The 23,352-nt window shown below is 49.5% G+C and overlaps 1 protein-coding gene across 1 annotated transcript; it reads right to left on the reverse strand.

The window, feature by feature from the left end:
* Positions 1-1,217: 1,217 nt before the first annotated feature.
* On the reverse strand, positions 1,218-9,509 carry PI16 (peptidase inhibitor 16; the record flags this gene model as incomplete). Its single annotated transcript, XM_084227924.1, has 6 exons — positions 1,218-1,339; positions 1,554-2,222; positions 2,832-2,920; positions 3,146-3,255; positions 5,272-5,493; positions 9,339-9,509. 6 exons carry the CDS (start codon positions 9,507-9,509, stop codon positions 1,218-1,220), a joined length of 1,383 nt encoding a protein of 460 aa, XP_084084050.1.
* Positions 9,510-23,352: the final 13,843 nt, after the last annotated feature.

The raw sequence follows: 23,352 nt of genomic DNA on the forward strand, positions 1-23,352 counted from the left end.
GACAATAGGGCTCCTGTTTGTTGTCCCACTTCTCGATCCTGGGCCCAAGCTCAATTCAATCCCACTGTTGACAAGCTGGGAGAGTTAGCCCAGTACCCTTGGCCTCCTCGCATTCCTACCAGCTACTAAAACATTTAGGTGGGGGGAGTTTATAGGAAAGAAAGGAAGGGTGTCCCAAAGAACCAAATGGCTATTTGGGGGATAGGGGGTATTGAAGAAGGAACAATTGCTGCAGGTTAGTAGGGAAAGCGTTGGGCTTCCTCAGAGCCTCCCAAACAGCAGTCCTTTGCCCTGGTCCCTTGCAAGCACGGAGACTCTGGATACTCTTACACAGGCATTTATTCAGGAGTCAGGAGCTGCTTCCCTTTCCTGGTTCCTGTATGCCTTATCTTTAGAACCCCACTCAGGTGAGGCTTGTCCTTTTACCCCTCAAAACTTCCCTCCCCAGTGACACAGGTGAGTAGAGGAAAGGGGGCATTCAGGGAGAGCCCCCTGCCTTGCACAGGTAGATAGCCCCAGGCCAGGCAGACAGGGATCTCCCCAGCAGCCTCACCTATCCCCCAGGACTGAGATGGGAGGGGTCTGAGCCAAGTATGCAGTCATGGGCCAGCAACCAGAGCTTGGAGCAGCCAGGCCTTGTGCCCTGAGATGTCTGTGGATGAGGACATGCCTGTTGCTTTTCCCTCCCAAAGGGCCTTCAGCCAAAAAGCATCTTGTCTGAGGGGCTGGGGACAGAGTAAGGGAGATGGCAGGAGGACAGCTGACCTCTTCACCCTGGGAAGGCAGGAGGCACTCCTAGGAACAGCCCAGGACTCTGATGCCTCGGGAAGAGACCAGAAACAGGGAGGGGTTCCTGAAAAGCCCTGAGTTCCTCTGTCATTGGCAAGGCAGGGCCACCACTGCAGGTTAGCTGGAGAAAGAGCACATGTGACCACAAGCACACTGCTCAGAACAATCTGCAGCTAGCTGAGAGGCGGACCTTCTCAGAGGCAGAAGCACTCCCAGGGCAGTGCCAGGGTTTGATCCTATAGAGTCCTGCTGAGGGCACAAAGCCACTGGTCTTGAGTCTGGTCAGAAACTGGGGTGAATGGGAGTTGCTGGGCCACAGAGGAGGACCTTCTTGGAAAACTGTGACCTCTTACTTGAAGAAAGACAATCTGGAGTAGGCATGAGGCCAGGGTCTCCCCACTAGGCCTTGCCTTTGAATGGTGACCCCTTCAGAAGATTCCAACCAACACCAACAGGGGCAATAGCAGCAGACCCAGGAGGAGGCCCCAGATGTGACGAGGGCCCGAGTTCAGCCCTGAGTTGATAGCAGGCCTTTCAGGGCCCTCTGCACCTGTTGGAGAAAGAAAGGTTTTGCCTAAGCCGAGGCAGTTTTGCCTGACCTGCCACCCGCCCTTATCAGGCATGCAGGTGGGGGGCCCAGCAGTCAGGGAGGGAGCTCTTACTCAGAGGGAGCATGCCCTGCCATGCACATGCCGTCATACTGGGGATAGGGGCTCACATTCAGAAGCCAGGAGGCAAGGTAGGATAGAGACTACAGGCCTTACCTGGCAAGGACAACTGCAAGGCCAGGGTACGGCTACCCTTGGCATTAGCGGTGGCAGAGGTATTGGGGGACCTGGACAGGGACTTGGAGGAGGTGTGAACCATGTGGTCCTGGGTGGCTTGCCATTCACTTGCCTCGGCCTGGGTTGCAAAAACTGAGGCCAAGACCTCACTGGAAGAAGGCAACTCAGCCTCCGGTACCTCCTGGAAGTGGGGAAGCAGCTCCTGTGTCCTAGTCAAGGGCTTCTTGGGGAGCAAAGAACTCTCTGGGCTCTTGGAGGGTTTTTCTATCCCCCTGACCTCTTTGTCTGTCGATTCGGGAACAGGCTCATGGGTCGATCCAGGGAAGGTAGCTGGCCCCTCATCCAAAGAGACCAGACTGTGGTTTGCCAAAAAGGAAGGGGCCTCAGATGTCAAGGAAGGTTGTGCCTCTGTTGCTATGGAGGGGAGGTCTTCCGTTGCTATAGAAAATGGTGCCTTGGTTTCTATGGCAGGTAGAGTCTTGGTTGCCAGGGAATCTGAAACCTTCGTTACCAAGGATGGAGTTTCTGTTGCTAGGGTAGAAGGGATACTAGTTTTCCTAGTGCTGGAGGCCTCAGTCGCCACAGAAGGTGGGACCTCAGTTACCAGGTCGGACAAATTCTGAGTTGCTTCCGTGACTTTGATGGGTTCTGATAAGAGAAGCAAGGCCTGGCATCAGTGCTGCAGGCGGGACCCCCCCATCCCTCACCCCACTGCAATCAGGGTGAGGCCACCTGATGTCCCATGGAGATACACAAACACGTAGACACACCCCCTCTCCAGCGAATAGGTTCCTCAGGGACACCGACTGTTATTTGTCATTGACACACTCCTCCATCCACTCCTTGTCCAAGTCCTCTCTCTGCACGCGCCCTTACACTTACACTGGGTGGTCTCCAGCCAGGTTCCAGTTCCTAACACGCCCATCGTGTCAAGACCCCGCCCCGCCCCGCCCACGTCCACCAAACGCCCCGCCCACCCGGGGGCAGCGCCCGTCTGGCCACGTCCTCTTTCCCGGCGCTTCGGGCCGCGGGAGCCTCTACCCTCTGGGAGGGTTGAAACCGGTCACTTGCAATGACAGGGCGCCAAAGCGGCTGTGCTAGTAGGGCCGAGCCGCCGGGGGGCCGCCGATGGCCCCGGAGCTGGCGTCCAGGGAATCCCCGCGCCACGCACAGCTCCGGAGCCGGCGAGGATCTAGCCCTTCCAGTCGGCGGCCCTTCCTGCCCCTCCCGCGCTTCCCCGCCCGGTCCCCGACTCACCGCAGAGTGAGTTCTCGCAGCGGTAACCGGAGGGGCACTGGGAGCACGGAGTTCCCTCCAGGTAGGGCCTCTGCCCCTTCACGTTCCCCCTGCAGGAGGCGAAGATACATGAATGTCCAGAAGTGCCCCTGACTCTGACTGGCCCCCCGCAACTTGTTGGGTCAATGCGGACTCCCGCAGGTGCTCTCACCGCTCCCGGGAAAGGGGACAGGGTGTGGGCCCCTGGTTGGACTCTGCCAGCTTCCTCAGACTGTGCCCAACTCAGTCCTCCTTTTGGCTCTGCCCTCCCGCCCCCCTGCTCCCGCCACACTCACGGGGGTTCATAATTGCAAACCAGCAAGTGGATATTGGTTTCTTCAACGCCTTGGAGCTTTTCACAGAAGTGGGAGCCACAGCCAATCCTCTCCGTCTTGGCCCAGACCACCTGAAGGAGGGCAAACTCAACAGTTAAGCCTGGGTGGGATGAGATGACCTGTCCTTAGTGCCTCTCCACACCAGCCTTCTATGGATGGGAAGTGGAGGAACCCTGCAGTCTGTGAGAGCTAAGTCTTGAGGACAGGCAGCTCCAGGACAAAACTCTGAACAGGGGGTCAGGAGTGCGATGGGATCAGGAATTTGCTTGTACATTCTACATTCCCTGCTAACTATATACACTTTTTCACCAGTCCCTCTCCCTCTGAAAGTCTTCCCTTTTGATATACCCTCATGAATTCTTTCTGTGGGTTCTTCTTCAAAGCCTTTGCATTTTAAATAAGGGTGTAGCCAAAGGAATGAATCTCTAATGGGAGAATCTTAGTCGTCAGCAACAGACAAAGTCCAAGGAAAGGAACAAGAGGAGCCACTTTGGAAGTGAAACTTTCCCACAAATCGCTGTTTTGCAATTTGTAAAGGTGGTTCTCATAGTTACTAGAAGGAGATCTGTCAAATATAACTTGTAAAAAGGTAACGCAACCTTCGTGCAACATAATAGGCTGGGACTAGCAGCCTTTCCTTGCTAGTTGTAGGTCCAGTCTGTCATTCAAATTAAGGTCACTTTTTGCTGTGAGATCTAGCTTTACCCGTTAATTTTGTTCAAGCTCATGCACATACACATGCACACACACATACACACACACAACCAGGACTGGGATCCTTCTACCTAAATCAGCTGAGGGTCCCCCAGGTACTGCTGTTGATCATCTCTTTGACAGACATGACCCCAGAGAGCACATGCACTCAGCTGGTGTGGCGATGGGGCAGGCCAGTCCTGCCGGGCACTGACAACACTCCCTGCAGTAGCATGTGTTGGGAGGAGTGTGAGAGCTGGCAGGGTACAGAGGGTGCTGGGCGCTCTGACTTCCTGATCTGGGTGGGTGATGTTGGGATTTCCTTCCCTAAAGATTAGGTCTAAAAATACACCTGAAAGAGTCAGTGGAATTGATGGATGTGGGTGGCAAGATGGTTGGTTTATTTTCCTTTTTCTAAAAATTGTCATGTTGTGTTTGAACACCGACAAGGTATTGGGAGGAGGAAAAACAGAATTCAATGACACTATTGGTAATTCCGCTTGCCCTCCCACCACCATCTCTTACCTGCACACTCAAAAGTAACTTTGAGAGACAGAAATGTTAGTGGAAGTCTCCCTGACACCTTCACTAAGTCACAATTTGCTGTTATTTCACACATTGTTTTTAAAGATTTATTTATTTATACAAGAGCTTGGGTACAGGTCAGAGGCGCGGGAGGGTGAGAGGATTCACCAGAGACAGAGCGGGGAACAGAACAGGTAGACTGACGAAATACACTGCTGAGGGGAGCAGTGGGCGAAACAGAAGAGATCTGCTGCACCATGTGGGACCCTCACTGGCTGGCTGGGATTGAACCCGTGCTACAGAGGCTGCAGACAGCCTCAGAGCGCTGTGCTCAACCGCCTGCACCATCGGGGAGGCCCACACACATTGTTTTTTAAAGGCAAAGAAAAATTAAGCAAAATTGTCCACCTGCTGGTCCTGAGCAGGCTAGAAGCAGCCACTTAGACACCATGAGATATGATGAGGCAGAGAGAAAATGAATTGGGGTGGTGTGGGCATTTACCGCTGGGGCACCAGGCCCCACGTAATTTAGGCCTTAGGACAGGACTGCTTAGAGCTTGGCCAGGATTGCCAAGCGCTGTAACTTCCTCCCAGGAAACTGGCTCTGTGACACCTAACTTAGGTCTCTTCAGTACCAGAAGGCCCAGAGGGGCCTCCTAGGTTTTCAAGTGATTATGGTTCAACTGACAATGATTTTGGCAATTTGAGAAGCAATGTTCGTCAGAGACCTAGACAACACATTAATTGCTGTGTAAAGACAACTTTCCTGAAGGGACTGTAGAGAACTTGTTAGGGTACTCCCCTGAGGTGAAGAGAGAGCCCCCCCCCCATTGCTCTGTCGGCCTGCTGCTGGCGCACTGGCCTCTCACCTGTGTGTAGTGGCCGCACATCTGGCCCGAGTCGCAGGCGGCAGCGCTGAGGTTGTAGTGCTCGCGCTCGTGGTGCCATTCCTCCACGGCCAGTGGCACGTCCACACCCTCGTCGGTGATGGCGAACAGGTTCTCCCCACGCCGCCCACGCTCCTTGTTGTGGCCCCACACGCACTGCTTCGCGTAGGCCTTGGCGAAGGCGGCCAGGGACTCGTCCCACCTCTGCAGGACAGGTCGGGGTGAGAGGTGAGGACAGCTCGGGGTCCGTGGAGGTGGAGGAGGGAGAGAGACATGGGAGAGGGAGGTGAGGAGGCCCACAGTTCTGTAGGAATCAAAGAAGGTGGAGGGTATCCTGGGGGGATCCCAGGATGGAAGCCCACCCCTCCCCAGCGGGCAACTCTGCCATGATCTCGAGCAGGTCTCTGCTCCTGGTGAGCTTCGGTGAGAAGGTGGAAAGGCACCTTCCCAGGCCGTGGACTCAGCGGAACTTGCACAGCTCACCTGTGTGATTTGCACAGATTGCCTAACCTTTCTGGGTTAGGACTTGGAAGGAGACGATGAATGAGACAGTGTTTGCCACAGTGTGATTCTTGGTTAATATTCACATCCTTCTGTGTGAAAGGTGGGCAGTTAGGCCCCTCTCTGAACTCTGAAGACAAGGTGTCCAGTGAGGTGTTCAAGGGCTGGTTATTCAGTCACTTCCCTCCCCTTCCCTTCCCACCACCATAAATCTGAATTGGGGGCCAGCACTCCCCTCTCAGCTACCCTCTCTCCCCTTGGGATAGCCTAGCCTCCTCCCTTCCCAAGTGTTCTCAGCTCTTGCTGACTGACAACTTGTTTCCCCCAGAAAATTGGTGTGTCTGTTTGACCCTTACTGAGGGGTATATTTTCAGGGCCTTGGTGGCCCAAAATGCTGTCAGATCCCAAAGCAGTGTTCTCCAGTGAACACCTCAGGTGAGACAGTGGGAGGAAGCATTCTCAGCAGGCCTCTGAGGTTCTGTGTCCTTGGCTGGGAGGACAGACCCAGTGTGGGTGGGAAGAGGGATTAACAGGGCATCTGACCAGAGGACTGAGGACTGAGGAGGGAGGCCTGGATCCCATTAACTTTGTCCTTGGCCCCCTCTTGGAAATGGATAGTCTGGCAGCAACTCTTGCTCCACCCTCTGGGGGCCCAGCCAGCTGCAGGAGACAGACAGTCCCATAAAGTGCCAAGAGCTTGGGTGACCCTGTGGCCACAACCACTCCCCACCTACACAAGGTTCTCAGAAACAGCTGTCTGGAGTGGGCCAGGAGCACTGGGCTGGGATAGCCCCACTGCTGTGACTTTGGGTGAATCCCTTTCCTCAATATTTTTGCCCCAAATCACTGGTCCCTAAGGTTCTCTCAAACTCTGGCAGCAGTTGAAGACAGGAATTGGGGGAGTGCTGGGGACCAGACTAAACTGCATGCTCCCTCAGAGCAGGTGGTAATGTAGCCCCTGTGTCTGGCACAGGCTGTTATTTTGCACATGGCGGGTGCTAACCAGACATTTGCTTAACTGTTGGTGACTGAGACAGGGCCCTGAGTAGAGCAGTCTCCCCTACTGCGCCCGGCTGTAATTTCCAGTTTCACTAGCTGCCTGGAGTCCCACCAGTGATTTCTTTGGGTTGTAGGGCTTCTCAGTGGTCCTGAGACCCCGCGGAATTTCACAGTACCCACCCACATGGGCCACGTGATCACCATCTGAAAGCAAGTCCATTCATTCATTTATGCACCATTCATTTAGTAGACAGTCCCAGGCACCAAACAAGCCCTTGAGTGACAGTGAGGACCAAGAAGACCAAGATAAATTGGCTCACCATGTGATGAATGATATGCAGTGGTACGGAGGAACCAAACGGGGTCATTTTGCCCAAGTGTGGGTGAAGGCGACACTAAGCTAAATATTGAAAGATGAGGCATTGGTGAGGTGGAGTGAGGAAAGGCATCCTGAGGAGAAGGCACAGCATGAGCAAAGGCACGGAGGTGAGAATCAATGTTTTGCCTGGGGGAATGGAGATAAGCTGTTCAGGGTACTGAAGGAGAAAATGAGCGGGAGAGAAGGACTGGAGAGGTAGGTAGAGCCAGAGCCTTCTTAGGAGCTGGAGCTTTGTCCTGAGGCAGGAGGGAGGCAACAGGAGTTGTTGATGGTTTTGAGCAGTGTTAGGCCTGTGCCTTGAACTATCCATTTGGGAGCAGAGGGCAGAGGCTGGGCAAGCAGGCAGAGGCTGTTCTAGGAGTCCCTGGGAGAAGAAATGAAAGACTGAACCAGGGTTGTGCCAAAGGGGTTTGGGGGGTGGGAGTCAAGGAAAATTTGAACTTCAAGTAAAGGTTATATGTGGAGGCTGATGGAGAGAGGAGTCCATGATAACCCCCACCTACCATTCCCTTTTGTTAATCAAGCATTTATTGAGCACTTACTGTGTGCCAGACACTATTCTAAGTGCTTTACACCTGTCTACTCACATAACTCTACAACCACCCTAAAAGGGAGTTGTTACTAACCCCAATTTACTGATGAGGAAGCTGAGGCACAGAGAGGTTAAGTTACTTCACTGAGGTCACACAGCTATTAAATGGGCAGGTAGAGATTTGAACTTAGACCATCTGACTCCAAAGTCTGCATTTACCACTGCTGAAGCTGTACCTGACCTTGTCCCAAATTTAGACTGGTGTCCTAGACCACCCTTATTTCTACCACCTCCTCCATCACTTCCCACCAGACAGCAGCATATCCCTTCAATATCCAAAGTGCTTCTGAGAACGTTACCCCAGCCTCAAGTTCCACATCTGTCCACAAAGCAGCTACCAACTTGGATAGCCCCCAGGTTCAGGCAGCAAGATTGTGGCATCAAGGATCTACAGATGGGGAAACTGAGGGTCAACAATGAGTTCTAGGCCTTGAACTGTGAGCTGTTGGCAGAGCTGGGGCCAGCACCCAGGGCTCCTGGTATATGACTGTTGTTCTTGGTTGCCAAGGCTAATGAGGCTTGAATGGTGGTGCTGTGTGTGTTTGTAGAGCCCTTTCTAGATCTTTCCCCTGTGTCATTCTGTCTCAGGGGAGGAAGTGCCAGTCCTGGGAGACAGATCAGGAAGTGGAGGCCTTTGAAGGCAAAGGACTTCTCCCTACTTCCACCCCCAAACCTTTTGCCAGATTGGACAAGCTGTTAGAACTCCTGTTTTAGACCCCAAACTCAGTGTTGTGTCCCCAGGTACAACCTTGCCCTCTGGCATCAGCTGCAGGGTTCCTGGACACTGTCCATCAACCTCCTGGGGCACGCCTCTGATGGGCAACTACTGCCCAAATCTGGCTTCTGTCATCTGTAGGCATGTCCACGTATGTTCAGTCTGTCCACATGTGCCCCCCACCACTATACAATCATATTTTTGACATGTTTTAAAGCTTCATGTGAATATCCCCAATAGCATATATGCTTTTTGGATTTCATTTCCCTCCATTGAGCCTATCCACGTTGATATATATGTAGTTATCGTTATGACCCCATCTTACAGCTCTGAAACTGAGGGTCTTTTGAACTCACCCCAAATCTCGGGTCTTGCGGCAGCCAGAAAAAATTAGAACCGTGTGATGCAGAGCTCTGCTGTGGCTCCCGTGCTCCCCCAAGCCTCGGTGCCGCTCTCCTACCTAAGTGCAGCCCGCAGCCTGCTGTCTGCTTCCCCCTCTCATAGCCTTGGAAGGTACCTGATAGACCTGATTTGCCAAAGTGTGTTCCCCCTCCCAGGGACATGTGCATTTTAGGAGGTGCCAGGAAATGGTCATTGGAGTGAGAAGCTGGGGCTCCAGGCCTGGCTGGGCCAGTCATGTGACCTGCAAACCTCTGAAGGAGCAGTAAGTTCCTCTCAGTGTCAGTTTCCTCATTTGCATGATAGAGCTGCTGCTCTCATAAGAACCTCTGAGCTATGATTCTTACTGATCTGAGAGGTCAGACTCTGAGATATCTGCAGCTTGGAGGATGGAAGGGGTAGGTGGAGGACCCTGCCCAACATCCCTTCGAGCCTGGCAGGTGAGTGCCCCTGGACCCACTCACCATTTGCAGCATGTTGGACGCCGATGGGGAAGCCTGGGCACGGTAGCGGTTGTGCAGCTCCACCATCACGTGCTTCTCATCATCAGTGAGGGCCCTGGCAGGGCCTGTGGCCGCCACCAGCAGTAGCAGCAGTGGCGGCAGAAGTGCCAGGAGATTGTGGGAGCTGTGCATGGTGGCCAGCCCTGTCTGCCTCTCCCATCCAGGGGTCTGGCAGCTGGATTTAAAGTCCTTCCCACACAAGCACCACCCTGGCTGGGACGGGTGGGAGGAGCTGTGTCTGGAGGCCTGGCTGGCTCACACAATGTCTCAGGGAAGGGCTGGGTGCTTGGGTCCTGACCAGAGTTGATCCACTCCCAACATTTATCTCCCCTTGGAGTCTTTGGCAAAACCCTCCTTTTTCTCAGTAACAGGCGCTCAGGCCAAGATTTCTGCAGTCCCTCCTGAGTTGTGGACAGTGCCTCTAGGGGCAAAGTCACTGTAACCTCTGCTGAGCCATGACACCCTAGTCACACTTATTGGGTGCTGAAGACAAGTAAGAGGAAGGAAACCTCATGGACCCTATCCCCAGAGGACTGAGCAAGCTACTGGTGACTTGTTGGAGGATGGAGGCAGGCAAGATATATTTGGTAAAGATTGGGCCCTACCTAACTTTGAATTCTGGTTCTTTTGCTAGCTATGTTTTTGGCAGTTTTCTCAATTGAACCAGTGACAAAAATAGCTCTTTTCTCATCAAGTTGGAAGGAGGGTTAAATGAGATTGAATGTATGTGAAGCACCCAGTACAGTATCTGGCACATAGGAGGCCCTCGATGACAGTAGGTATAACCACCTACATGGCATGGCTTTGGTTGGCTACTAGTCCCATAGGGAGGTAGGACTCCTGATTAATGGAGAAGGCACCCAGGTACTTCTCACTCCAGCTGTATACTAATATAGGGCTTGTCACAGTGGATAAAACTTTGGCTTCCTTGTGGCCTCTTATGAATGCATGTGCTTGTTCATTTGGAAGTAGGATGCTGGGACTATTCCTGCTCTGAATATGTAGAAAAGAGAGAGTGAACAGAAAAGCAAAGGAGTGAGTGAGCTGATACAACAGGATCTCCAAGGGGAGGGTATTGAAATGGTCAAGCATGTTGTAGTGACATGCAGGGGCAGAGACTGAGGGCTTAGCCCTCAGGAGGAAAGTCAAACCAGGACTCTTGGGCCTCCCTGGTGGCGCGATGGGCTAAGTCTCAGCACTATGAAGGTATCTACAGCACAAGTTTGACCCCTGGCCAGGGAGCTAACCCACATGGCACAGCAGACCTCTCCTGTCTCTCCCACTGCTCCACTCAACAGTGTATTTCAGTCAATCTGCCTGCCCTGCTCCCCACTCTGTCTCTGCTGAATACTCTTGCCTCCCTCCACCCTGTGCCTCTGGCCTAAACCCCTGCTCTTGCATGCATGCATGCATAAATAAATAAAATCTTTAAACAACAACAACAAATCCACCCAGGACTCTTGAGTTTAGCTTAGATCCTTCATGTCTGCACTCAATGAATGGGAACCTAGAAAAAGCTTTTTGTTTTTGGGTAATGGCAACCAAACTGCTCCTGTTCAGGTCTCTGGGTTAAAAAAAAAAAAGCAAAAACAAAAACAAATGAATTACACACACGCACACACTGAAGCCAAACCTGTAACAATAACAAAAATCCCCATGAGAACTAATTTAAAAATTCAGCAACATCCAAAATCAACACATAAAACCAAGGTATATTTTTATATACTAACCATGAGCACCCCAAAAGCAAGTTAAGGAAACAATTCCATTTAAATAGCAACAAGAAAAATAAAATACTTAGGTGTAAATTTAATCAAAGAGGTAAAAGACTTGCATATTAAAAACTACAAAATTAAAGAAGAAAGAAATTGAACTAGATGGAAAAACATCCTATGTTCATGGATCAGAAGTCTTAATACTACCTGGAGCAATTTACAGATTCTTTCAAAATCCCAATGAAGATATTTTGCAAACATTAAAAAATCAATTTCAAAAATTCACATGAAATCTCAAAAGGCCGCAAATAGCCAAAACAATCTTGGAAAATACAAAGTTGAAGATCTCGTACTTCCTGATTTCAAAACTACTACAAAGCTAAAGTAATCAAAAAAGTGTGGTATTGCAATAAAGACAGAAAATGGAATAGTATACAGAGCACAGAAATAAATTCTTGTATATTTATTCTTTTAAAGATTTATTTATTTATGCATACAAGAGCTGGGATACAGGCCAGAGGTGTGGGGGGTGAGAGGATTCACCAGAGACAGAGTGGGGAACAGAACAGGCAGATTGACTGAAATGCACTGCTGAGGGGAGCAGTGGGCAAGAGAGGTCTGCTGCACCATGTGGGCTGCTCTCTGGCTGGCCAGGGATCGAACTCGTGCTGCAGAGGCTGCAGATAACTTCATAGGTTGCATCTTAACCCCTTGTGCTACCAGGGAGGCCCAACTCTTGTATATTTAACTAAATATACAATGTTTTTGCCAAGTGTGCCAAAGCCATTTAATGGGGGAAGGGCAATCTTTTCAACAAGTTGAAGAAGCTAAAAGAATGAAGGTGGACCTCTTGACCATATCCACAAATTAACCCAAAGTGTATCAAAGACCTCTGCATATAAGTTAAAACTACAAAACCCTTAGAAGAAAACATAAGTGGCGGGGAAACTTTATGACATTGAATTTGGAAAATATGTATTAGGTAGGATACCAAAGCATAAGCAACAAAAGAAAACACAGAAAAAGTTGACTTAATTAGCATTAAAACATTTTGTGTTTCAAAGGACATAGTCACAAGTAAAAAAACAACTCATGAAATGGGGGGCGGGGAGGATATATTTTCAAATTATATATCTGATGAGGATTTACTCTCCAGAATATAAAGAAGAACCCCTACAACTCAACAACAAACCCCCAAAGAACCTGATTTAAAAAATGGGCAAAGCACTTGAATAGGCATTTCTCCAAAGATACACAAGTGGCCAAAAAGTACATGAAAAAATATTCAATGTAATAAGTCACTAAAGGAATGCAAATCAAAGCCACTATAAGGTATTTATCACTTCACACCCTTAGGATAACTATTATAAAGACAAAACAAAAACAACCCCAGAAAACAGCATGTGTTGGTAGGGACATAGTGAAATTGGAATCTTTGTACAATGTTGCTGAAATGTAAAATGGTGCAGCTGCTGTTGAACATGGTATGGTAGTTTCTCAAAAAAATTAATAGAATTATGATCCAGCAATTCCACTTCTGAGTATATACCCCACATAATTTAATGTAGTGATTTGAACAGGTATTTGTATGTTAATGTTGATAATGGTACCATTCACAACAGCCAAAAGTTGGAAACAATCCAAGTGCTCATCAATAAATGAGTGGATAAGAAATGTGGTACATACATACAACAGAATGTTATTTCACCATGAAAAAGGAAGGAAATCCTGGCAATGCTACAACAGGAATTATGCTAAGTGAAATAAACCAGACACAAAAGGACAAATGTTGTATACGGGTATAATTCCACTTATACTGTCAAACTCATAGAGACAGGAAGTAGAATCATAGTTTCCAGGGCTTAGAGGAAAGGGAAATGAGTTACTTTTAATAAGTACAGTGTTTCAGTTTGGGAAGATGAAAAACTTCTGGAAATGGATGGTGGTGATGGTCGCACAACTCTATGACATAGATGTATTTACTGCCATTGAATTAAACACATAAAAATAGTTAATGTAGCAAATTCGATGCTATGTGTATTTTAAAAGTGAGCATTGAGAAACTGTTCAAACTTGGAAATTCTTAAATTGCCCACAGGGGGGTACATTGAGTAGTGGTGGGTGGATAGTCTCAGCAGAAACAAAGGTAACTGGTGGGAAATTTCAAAACCAGGCCTCTTGGGCCAGCATGAGGGGAAAAAAGTCCCCAACTTTAGCTCACAATCAAAAATTAAAAAACACAGTAGAAACAGAGCTACCAAGAGTAACAGCATAAAATACAAACGGGAGGATTTCAGTCTCCAAAACTTGAGATAATAGAACAATGTGGATGACTTTAAAACAGCTGTATTTAATTACAATGATTAAGGAAATAATGACTGAAAAAGGAGAGGACAGGTTTAGGAGGAAGAGGGCAGCATGATGTGAAGGAAAGAATTAGAAGAGTTCAGGAAAATATTTTAGTCTGTGGGTTGAAGCAGAAACTATAGGGGAAAAATCAGAGTGAAAGAGAGTAAATGAAGATTAGCACTACAGCCCAGCCCTCTGGTCAGCTGTCCCAGGGTACTTAGCTGATGAAGCTGGAAGATCTCGCTCCTCTGTGGACAGAACTCAGTGAGTGACTGACAACTTGGGCTTGAAGTAGAAATAAGAAGATTTAGAAGAAAATATAAGTTTCCCATTGAGTGAGTTACAACCTTGAAGGCTAGATGGTGCTAGACTCAGCACTGGAAGGACACAGTTCTCAGATGCCTCCTGGACAAAAGCTGTCACTGGCGTTGGTGTGGTCATCTCCATGGCCTCTGCCTGGCTCTTCTACAGCAGGGAAAATAGCTTTGTAGGCTCAGCGTAACAGGCAGCATGTATTCACTCATTTAAACGACTTACAGAACTCCATTTGCCAGACTTTGAACTGGGTGAATAAAACAGATCTGGTTCATGTCCCCATGAAGCAGGAAAGCCACCAGGAAACACATAATCACCAGTGAAATGACAACCCACAGGAGGGGAGAAAAAATACTTTGCATCCTGGGCCTCCCCGGTGGCGCAGTGGTTGAGCGCTGGGTTGCGAAGCTGCCCGCGGCGTCCGCGGCGCCAGTTCGATCCCTGGCTGCTCCCTGGCCACCACCGGAGGAGGGTCCCACATGGCGAACAGACCTCTCCTGCCGCCCGCTGCTCCCCTCAGCAGTGTACTTCTGTCCTTCTGCCTGTTCTGCTCCCCGCTCTGGCTCTGGTGAATTCTCTCACCCTCCCGTGCTTCTGACTGTACCCATTGCATGTATAAACAAAACAAACAAACAAACAAATAAATAAAACATGCCTCTATAAAAAAAATAAAAAAAATACTTTGCATCCTTTGTGAATAAAAGTGTCTTACCAGTGGGTGGCTTTGGGCAAGGTATTTCTCTGCTTGTTGGTCTCAGTTTCCTCACCTGTAAATAAGGCTTAGAACCTACCACCTAGGATGGCTGTGAGTTTGAAATGGTTAGTATATGGATAGGATTTGGGGATGTGCTTGATGCATACTAAGTGCTTGTTGAATTAGCTAATATGAATGTGTTATTATTATCATTATTATTATTATTATTATTACAGATGGGAGGGTTTTATAGCTCCTCAAGTTGTAGCAGAGACAAAATGTGATGCCCTAGCCCGGCTTTCGTCCTGTGGAGAAGCCCTGTGGCCTCACAGTTGGAAGGGGAGGACACATACCTCTGAGGGGATGAGTGCTGGTGTGATGGGGGCCAGGATGTGGGAGGCAGACGAGGAAGAGCCTGGCTTGCCTGAGAGGAGAGGGTAAGATTGGAATGAGGTCTGGAAGGCCAAACAGAGCCAGGCCTAACGTGGGGGGACCATGGGTGTGCAGCCAGGGAACTCTGCTCTGCATGTGCACATTCCCACCCTTGCCACCTGGGTGACCTCATTTACTTCTCATGTGACAGCTCTGAGGTGGGTCTAATAAACACCACACACAAGGGAACGGATGCTCAGAGAGGTAAGGTGATTCACCCAACATTAGGGGAAGGAGACAGGCTGGGACCAGGGGCTGGGATCTGCCATAAGGAGAGAAGGAGGTTGAGGGCAAGCAGATGACAGAGAGGAATGGAGGACAGGAAGTGAAGCTAGGGGTGGAAGAGATGACAGGATCAGACACAGGGAGGATTGGCTGTGATTTACACCCTTGTTTTTTTATGTACTGTAGTTATATATGTACATATATGATTCTAGTCTATGTATTTTAGTCTAGATTTATTTTGAATATCATGAAACTCCAACTCAAAAAAATAATACAAAGGGGAAAATTTCCATCTCTAGTATTTGTTTCTAGTATTTAAACAGGTGCTTCTACTCAAAATGTGGCTGATGGTCTGGCATCTTTCTTTCAGATGTTTCTTGCTGCTGCTCAGCATAACACGTGCAAAACATAGCGGTTGCTTGTACAATAGTCTGACGTAGTGTTTTATGGCTGTTGAGTCTGTGATTTCAAAATGGGGCCTTGTATTTTGTATATCTATTTTTCATTTCATTTTTTAATAATTTTTTATCTTTTATTTTAAAATAACTCACAGAAAGTCACAAAAATAATAGTCCCATGAATTGTTTACCTAGCTTCCCCCAATAGTGACATCTTATAACTGTGATATAGTATCAAAACAGAAAAATTGACATTGATCTGTAAGAGGAACAGAGAGCAGAGACCTCCATGCCAGTGGGTGGTACTCACAATCAACTTGATGGAAGGAGGTAGTACTTTCTGGACTCCACTTCCTGAGCAAGAGCTGATGGACATAGAGGCTCAACTAGTGCTTTGGGAGTTAAAATGATGGTTGGTTGGGTAATTAGACACTAGTGCTTCAGCAATAAATCTACTGGTGCCTGGAGAAACCACCAGCCACATGCAGCTTTGGTTTGGACCTTGGTCTCTGTTTAGTGGACACTACCTAGGGTAAGACAGATGGCATTTGGTCATGTGCTAGCTTATATGTTCTCTCTCAGCTCTACCTTCTATCATTCCCTATAGAGATAAATTTTATTATTGTTATTTATTCACATGTGTCTGCTTTCAAATCATGTCCTGCAGACACAGTATGTGACTGACTCACCAACTGAGTCACCCCCAGTTCTCTTGGGTTTGCTCCATTTCACGTACACTACTGTTAACTGAACTACTGACCTGAATACTGAAATACACTGGTGATTTCACTCACGTGTGTGTGTGCTTATCTACCTGTGTGTTTGTGTAGTTCTGTGCAATTCGAACTCAGATTCATGTAGTCCCCATGACAACCAAGATACGCAACCTAAAGCAACTCCTTCCTGCTACCCCTTTATAACAACTCTAACCCCACCCCCTAGCAACCACTACTTTATTCTCCATAGCCATAGTTTCATCATTTCAAGAATATTATGTAATGGAATACTAGAGCATGTGATTTGAGATTGGCTTTTTCACTTAAGCACAAACGCTCTAAGATGCATCCAGGTTGTGGCATGTATCAGTAGTTTAGTCCTTTATGTTGCTGAGTAGCATCCCATAGTTAAATTCTGCCAGAGTTTTAATCATTTTCTGGTTGAAAGACATTCGGGTTGGTTCTAGTTTTGAGTTACTGTGAATAAAACTGTTAAGAACATTGAGTCCAGATTTTTGTGTGAACATGGGTTTTCTTTTTGAGATAAATACACATTTAGTTTTGTAAGAACTGTTGAATTCTGCCAGCTTCAATGTGTAAGGGATTTAGTTCCTCCTTGTCAACATTTGTGGACCTTTATTTTTTACTTTAGACACCTTTGTGAGTTGAATTGTGTCCCCCTAAAAGATATGTACGAATCTTAAACTCCAGTACCTGTGACTGTGACCTTACTTGAAAGTAGGGTCTTTGCAAATGTAATCAAGTTAAGGTGTTCCTACTGGATTAGGTTGAACCCTAAATCCAACAACAATGTCCTTATAAAAAGGCTATGTGAAGACACAAACGGGGAGAAGGCCAGGTGACTACAGAGAAAGGGTTGGGGGTGATACAATAACAAGCCAAGGACACAGGTTGCTATCAGCCTCAAGAAGTCAGAAGAGTCAAGGAAGGATTCCTCGCTAAAGTCTTTTGGCCCTGTTGATAACTTGGTGTCAGAACCCTGGCTTCCAGAAATGTGAGAGAATAAATTTCTGTTGTTATAAGCTACCCAGTTTGTGGTCATTTATTACAGTCCTAGGAAACTGATGCACCATTAAAAAAAATTATTTATTTATGCATACAAGAGCTGGGGAACAGGCCAGAGATGTGGGGTGGGGGTGGGAGGATTCACCAGAGACAGAGTGGGGAACAGAACAGGCAGACTGACTGAAATACACAGCTGAGGGGAGCAAAGGGCAAGTCAGGAGAGGTCTGCTGCACCATGTGGGTTGCTCCCTGGCCGGCTGTGGATCGAACTAGTGCTGCAGAGGCTGTGGATAACTTCAGTCTGTGGTGCTTAACCCCTTGCGCCACCAGGAGGACCCCTGATGCACCATTCTAACAGGTACACCTTGAGATCTCCTGGTGCTTTTAATCTGCATTTCCCAGTGGATTACAATTGAGGAATCTCCTCTTGTGCTTGCCATCCTCCTTGATGAGTGTCCTTTTCTTTTTGTCCATTTCTAATTGGATTGCTTTTTATTTACTACTGAGTTTTGAGAGTTCTTTTTTTGGCTGGGGACAGTGCTTTATTGATGGCACTTGACATGGCAGGTCTCCCTGAGCCCCTTCCCTTCTCCAAGGGGTCTGGGATGAAAAAAAAAAAAAGGGGGGGGGGTGTCTAGGATGGATCTATGACAGGTAAGGAGAATCTCAATGTGTTGGATGAGTAAGGGAAGGCCTCCCTGGCAGCTGAGGGCAATTCTCTTCCTCCTGTGTTCTGCGGGGGCTGGTGGTCCTGGGGCCTCTGACTCCTTGGAGGCCGTGTGGCCCATGAGGTCCACCACCCCCTGTTCTGTAGCCAAATGCATTGCCACAGCAGGAAATGAGCTTGACAAAGTGGTCCTCGCGGGCAACGCCAGCCCCAGCACGGAGCGGGAGGTGTGGGTGTCTCTTAAAATTGAAGGACACAGCCTGGTCCTCAGTGTCACCCAGAATGCCCTTGAGGGTGCCCTCTGACCCCCGCTTCACCACCTTCTTGGTGTCATCGTACCTGGAGGCTTTCTCCGGCGGCAGGTCAGGTGCACAACCGACACTTTAGGGGGCGGCACGAAGGCGGTGCCAGAGCTTCCCGTTCTGGTGCGGGCGGCGCCCTGACATCTCGAGCTGGGGGCTTCCCGCCCCCAAACACGGGCGTCGGCAGAAGGGGCCGAGAGGACGACCCTGGGGCCCCGCCTTCAGGGGAGCCCTGGCCTGGAAGTAGCGACGACACCCGTGGCCCCACGACACACTCGGCACCAGCCCCCACCAGCCCCCGGGATGCGGCGGGCCTCGCGGGGGGGGGGGGGGGCTCCCACTGGGGCGCACAGGCGTAGTTGGGGTCGATGGGGGGGTCACTGATGGTAACGGGGTCCGCTCTGCCCAGTTAAAACCAGCCCCGTGACCAGGCGCGCCTCGGCCCTCACCCCCCTTGTCTATGGTGTCTGAGGGCGGCGCTGCCGGAGGAGCAGAGCCGAGACTTCTTTATATCCTTAGATACCAGCCTTGGTGGATGGCTGGATGCCTTTCATTTGCTTTTGGTTTTTATTTTTTTTTTTTTAAGAGGCATGATTTTTATTTGTTTGTTTATACAAGCACTGGGTACAGTCAGAAGCGCGGGAGGGTGAGAGAATTCACCAGAGCCAGAGCGGGGAGCAGAGCAGGCAGAAGGACCGAAGTTACTGCTGAGGGGAGCAGCGGGCGGCAGGAGAGGTCTGCGCGCCATGTGGGACCCTCCTCAGGTGGCCGGGGAGCAGCCGGGGATCGAACCGGCGCTGCAGAGGCCGCGGGCAGTTTCGCAACCCAGCGCTCAACCGCTGCGCCACCAGGGAGACCCTGCCTTTCATTTGTTTTTACGGTGTTTTATAAAACTATCTGTGATGGACTGGAACTTTGACAAAAACCCACTGGTCCTTCGCCACGGATGGTTTGAGAAGCCCCACCCAGGCACCTTCTTTTTTCAATCCTGAGTGAAATGCATGTCCAGTGGGGCGGCCTGACTTTCTTCCCCACAGATAATTTATCCTAGATGGTTTCTCTGTCTCCAACTTGCGCTGTATGTTTAAATCACTACTTTCAGTGTTTGCAAAATATTCCACAGAGTATCATTTGCTCATCAATTCCCAAGCCAGGACGTCAGGTTAGTGGCCATTTTGACATCTTAGAGACAACTCTGAATCACACCTGTAGACACAGGCCTTCCTTCCTTCCTTCCTTCCTTCCTTCCTTCCTTCCTTCCTTCCTTCCTTCCTTCCTTCCTTCCTTCCTTCCTTCCTTCCTTCCTTCCTTCCTTCCTTCCTTCCTTCCTTCCTTCTTTTTTTTTAAAATAAATCTTATTATTTTTAAAGATTTCTTTCTTTCTTTCTTCCTTCCTTCCTTCCTTCCTTCCTTCCTTCCTTCCTTCCTTCCTTCCTTCCTTCCTTCCTTCCTTCCTTCCTTCCTTCCTTCCTTCCTTCCTTCCTTCCTTCCTTCCTTCCTTCCTTCCTTCCTTCTGGGTACAGTCAGAAGCGCGGGAGGGTGAGAGAATTCACCAGGGCCAGAGCGGGGAGCAGAGCAGGCAGAAGGACCGAAGTACACTGCTGAGGGGAGCAGCGGGCGGCAGGAGAGGTCTGCGCGCCATGTGGGACCCTCGCCCGGCAGCCAGGATCGAACCGGTGCTGCAGAGGCTGTGGGCAGCTTCGCAGCCCAGCGCTCGACCGCTGGGCTGTTGGGGAGCCCCGCTTCCTTCCTTTTTTATATTTAAAGAACAGGTGTATTAGGGAAAGGGAAAGAGACAGGCTTGCTGAGAGAGGCCTGCATGGTCGCAGGCAGGCAGCCTTGAGGGGAGCTGCCTCCACTGAGGGTCAGTGAAGAGAAGTCCCGGCCTGGTGCAGGTCACGGGCAGGCAGGAAGCTGCTGCCCGCAGAGGAGAGAGTTGGTAACAAGGGGCACCTGCAGAGTCACAGGTGGGCAGTGGGAGTGCTGCCCACACAGGCTTTTCTTATACTGTGGCTGCTATTTTCTTAGTTCCTCTATTTCCACAGTCGATCAACTTGCTCCTTTATTAGAATTTAGGTGCTGAGCTCAGGCCAGATTGCTGGTTGCCACCCTTGGTGTTCTCATGGAAACAAAAGGTCACCGGCACTGAATCCAAACCCACCCTGGAAATCTGGCTGTCGCAGTCCCGGCCACTGAATGGTACAATAGTGGAGGCGCTGTGAAATTTTACTTTAGTTCCGTCACGGTGAATTCCAAACCAGGGGTAGCAGTCAGTGAGAAAAACACAGAGACCATTTTAAAGGGCAGATCAGAACATCAGAGAACCGTGCCCAAGGCATACAGGTGGAAACCAATTTTTCAACATGCTGAAAAATGACTTTGAATCAGGGGGGTTATAGAGAAGAAAATGCCAAACCTTCCTGCCTCCCACCCCTCCCATCCACGCCTCTCCCCTGCTCTCCAGGCTGCCCCCATCTGGAAATGCCTCTCCTGGCTTTCAGCCCTGCGTTTTAGGCACCTGCAACCAGCCGTCTTCCTTTTCTCTGTTCTCCACCAGAATCAAGTACTGCTCCTCATTCTCTTCAGCCCTAAGCAAGGGGTTGCGATCTTTATCTTGTCTTGGACCACCCAGGCAGATCTGGAACTTTCCGAGATGCGTCTGCTCAGTGTTGCTGGGAATAATGAGGGGACTGATTTGGAAATGGCCCTACTCAAAGGCCTGTGGTGGCTGTCATTGTGGGATTTGAAGCGGGGTGGGGGGGGGGGAATTCAAGGACACTAGAGCACCTCCCCCTTTTGGCCCTGTGCCTTCACTTTCCTGGTTTGTGGACTCATTCCCTGCCTCCGCCTCCTCTTACCTCATCACCCGTCACCCCTAGCATGTCCTTCCTGTCAGTCCTGCCTCATATTAAAGGTGACATTTGTTCATGGAAAGTTCATGAGCCCCTTCCTAGTTCCTTTTCCCTGGCTCCATTTCAAGGACCCCTTTCCACACAGTCTTCTCCCTGAGGTGGGGTGTGTAGGGTGTCCCCTGGGAGGGGAGCCAACATGGAAGGGGCACCTGGTTCCTGTGAGCTGGGCTGGCCTGGGGTCCTGAGGGCATGGGCCTCTCTCCACTGGACACCTCTCTGCACCTCAAGGACACTCCGGGAAAACCACCTTCTGTGAGTGAATTATCTATGTGTTTCTGGGTCTGAAGAGGAAGAGGTGGGGAGATGGGAGATAGGGCAAGGAGAGAGAAGCACAGGAAGGCCTGACACAGATGGAAGCTCAGAGAGAGGCTGGAGAAGAACAGACAGACAGAAGGAGGCAGGATGAGCACCAGAGGAAGGGAGAGAAAAAGAAAGTCAAGAGAGCTGAGAGGCAGAAGCAGGCCAGATCCATCCAGGCTCTAATCCTGTGACTCCCTAGCTGGGCAAATCATTCACCCCCAAATCTCACTTCGTTCTTATAAAAAATGGGATAGGGCCCCCCTGGTGGTGCAGGCGGTTGAGCGCCGCATTGTGAAGCTGTCCGCAGCCTCTGCAGCACAGGTTTGATCCCGGCCGGCCGGCGAGAATGCCACATGGCGAGCAGACCTCTCCTGTCTTGCCCGCTGCTCCCCTCAGCAGTGAATTTCATCAGTCTGCCTGTTCTGCTCCCCACTCTGTCTCTGGTGAATCCTCTCACCCTCCCGCGCAACCTGTACCCGGGTTCTTGTATAAATAAATCTTTAAAAAAAATGGGATAGTAACACCTGCCTCAGAGAATTTCTGGTGTGGTTCAACAAAATGAATGTCAAACACGTAGCCCTTGATAAATACGTGGAAAGAGGCAGGAGAGTCCCAGGTGCCTCAGGGATCTGCCAATCTCCTGGTCTGGGGTTCCATGGCTCTGAGAACAGAGTTTGAGGGACTCTGAAGAAAGGGTAGGGCAGGGTGGCCCACTACATACTGTTCCACAGAGGAGGGCAACCAGGCCCTAGTTCTTTGCAGTCCAGTGTCCCTCCCTCCCCTGAAATGCTTAGCTCTGCCAGGCCCAAAGCCTATAGCCGGGAGCCCCTTGGCCTCAGCAGGGATGGGCACCCAGCCCAGACCTCCCCCAAGCTGCTGGCTTCCTGAGCAAATTCCTCACAGAGCACAGCTGTCTCAGACCTTGCTGGGACTCTCATGGGAGATAAATGGCCCTCTTTGAGAGTAGGGGCAGGGTGTGATTTTGTAAATGGGGTGGGGAAGGCTTGTGGGGAGGGGCAGGTGGTCAGAATGGTGGGGGCTCTGAGTGGGCAAGCAGGAGGGTCACCTGAGACCAGATGAGGCAGCCTGACCCGTCATAGCTACTGGAGTACAGGAACCACGATAGTGAGGACCAGAGAAGAACTGCTTTGAAGACACTGGACAGTGATGACAAAGGCTCCGTTGAATGGTACTGTAGCTGTGTGGACACCCGGATGAGGAAAGTCAGCTGCCTCAGACCCTGTCCCCTGTCACCAGTTTCTCCAGGCAAGAAATTCAAGCCAATTTGGTTCCTACCTGTCCTATACTTTGTCTTCACCACAGTCTCTCATGTCCAGCTCAGCAATGCTCCAGGCATATACAGTATAGTGGGTGATATAACAGCACCCACATAGCCACCACCTGGCTCAGGAGGTAGAACACGGAAGCCCCCAATGCCTCTTCTCTGAATGGAGCACAAATCTCACCTTCCCAGATGAAGCCGATGTCTGAATTTGTGGTTTGACATTTGATTTCCATTGTACTTTTACTATATATTCTATATCCATGCACACTATGTTTTAAAACATCAGCATGGTCCAAGGAACTCTATGTGATGGTGGTAAGATTCTAGATCTGTTACTTATTTAGTAGCTACTAACTGTAGCTAACAAAATATGGCCAGTGTGATCAAGGGACTGCATATAGAATTTTTAATGAATTTGAGTGTAAACAGCCACATGTACCTAGTGGCCACAGCATTGAATAGCATGAGTTAGTGTTTCTAAACTTGCATTTTCTTTCGTTTTGAGATCTGTTGATGTAAAGGCATGTAAAGCTATGATGCTCCTTTTCACTGCTGTATAGTATTTCACTGTATAAATATGGAGCTGTCTATCATTTACCCATCTTCCTACATAAGGATATTGGGCTGTTTCCCTTTTAT

Source organism: Talpa europaea (genome assembly GCF_964194135.1).
Source record: "Talpa europaea genome assembly, chromosome: 2".
Classification (NCBI taxonomy): Eukaryota; Metazoa; Chordata; class Mammalia; order Eulipotyphla; family Talpidae; genus Talpa; species Talpa europaea.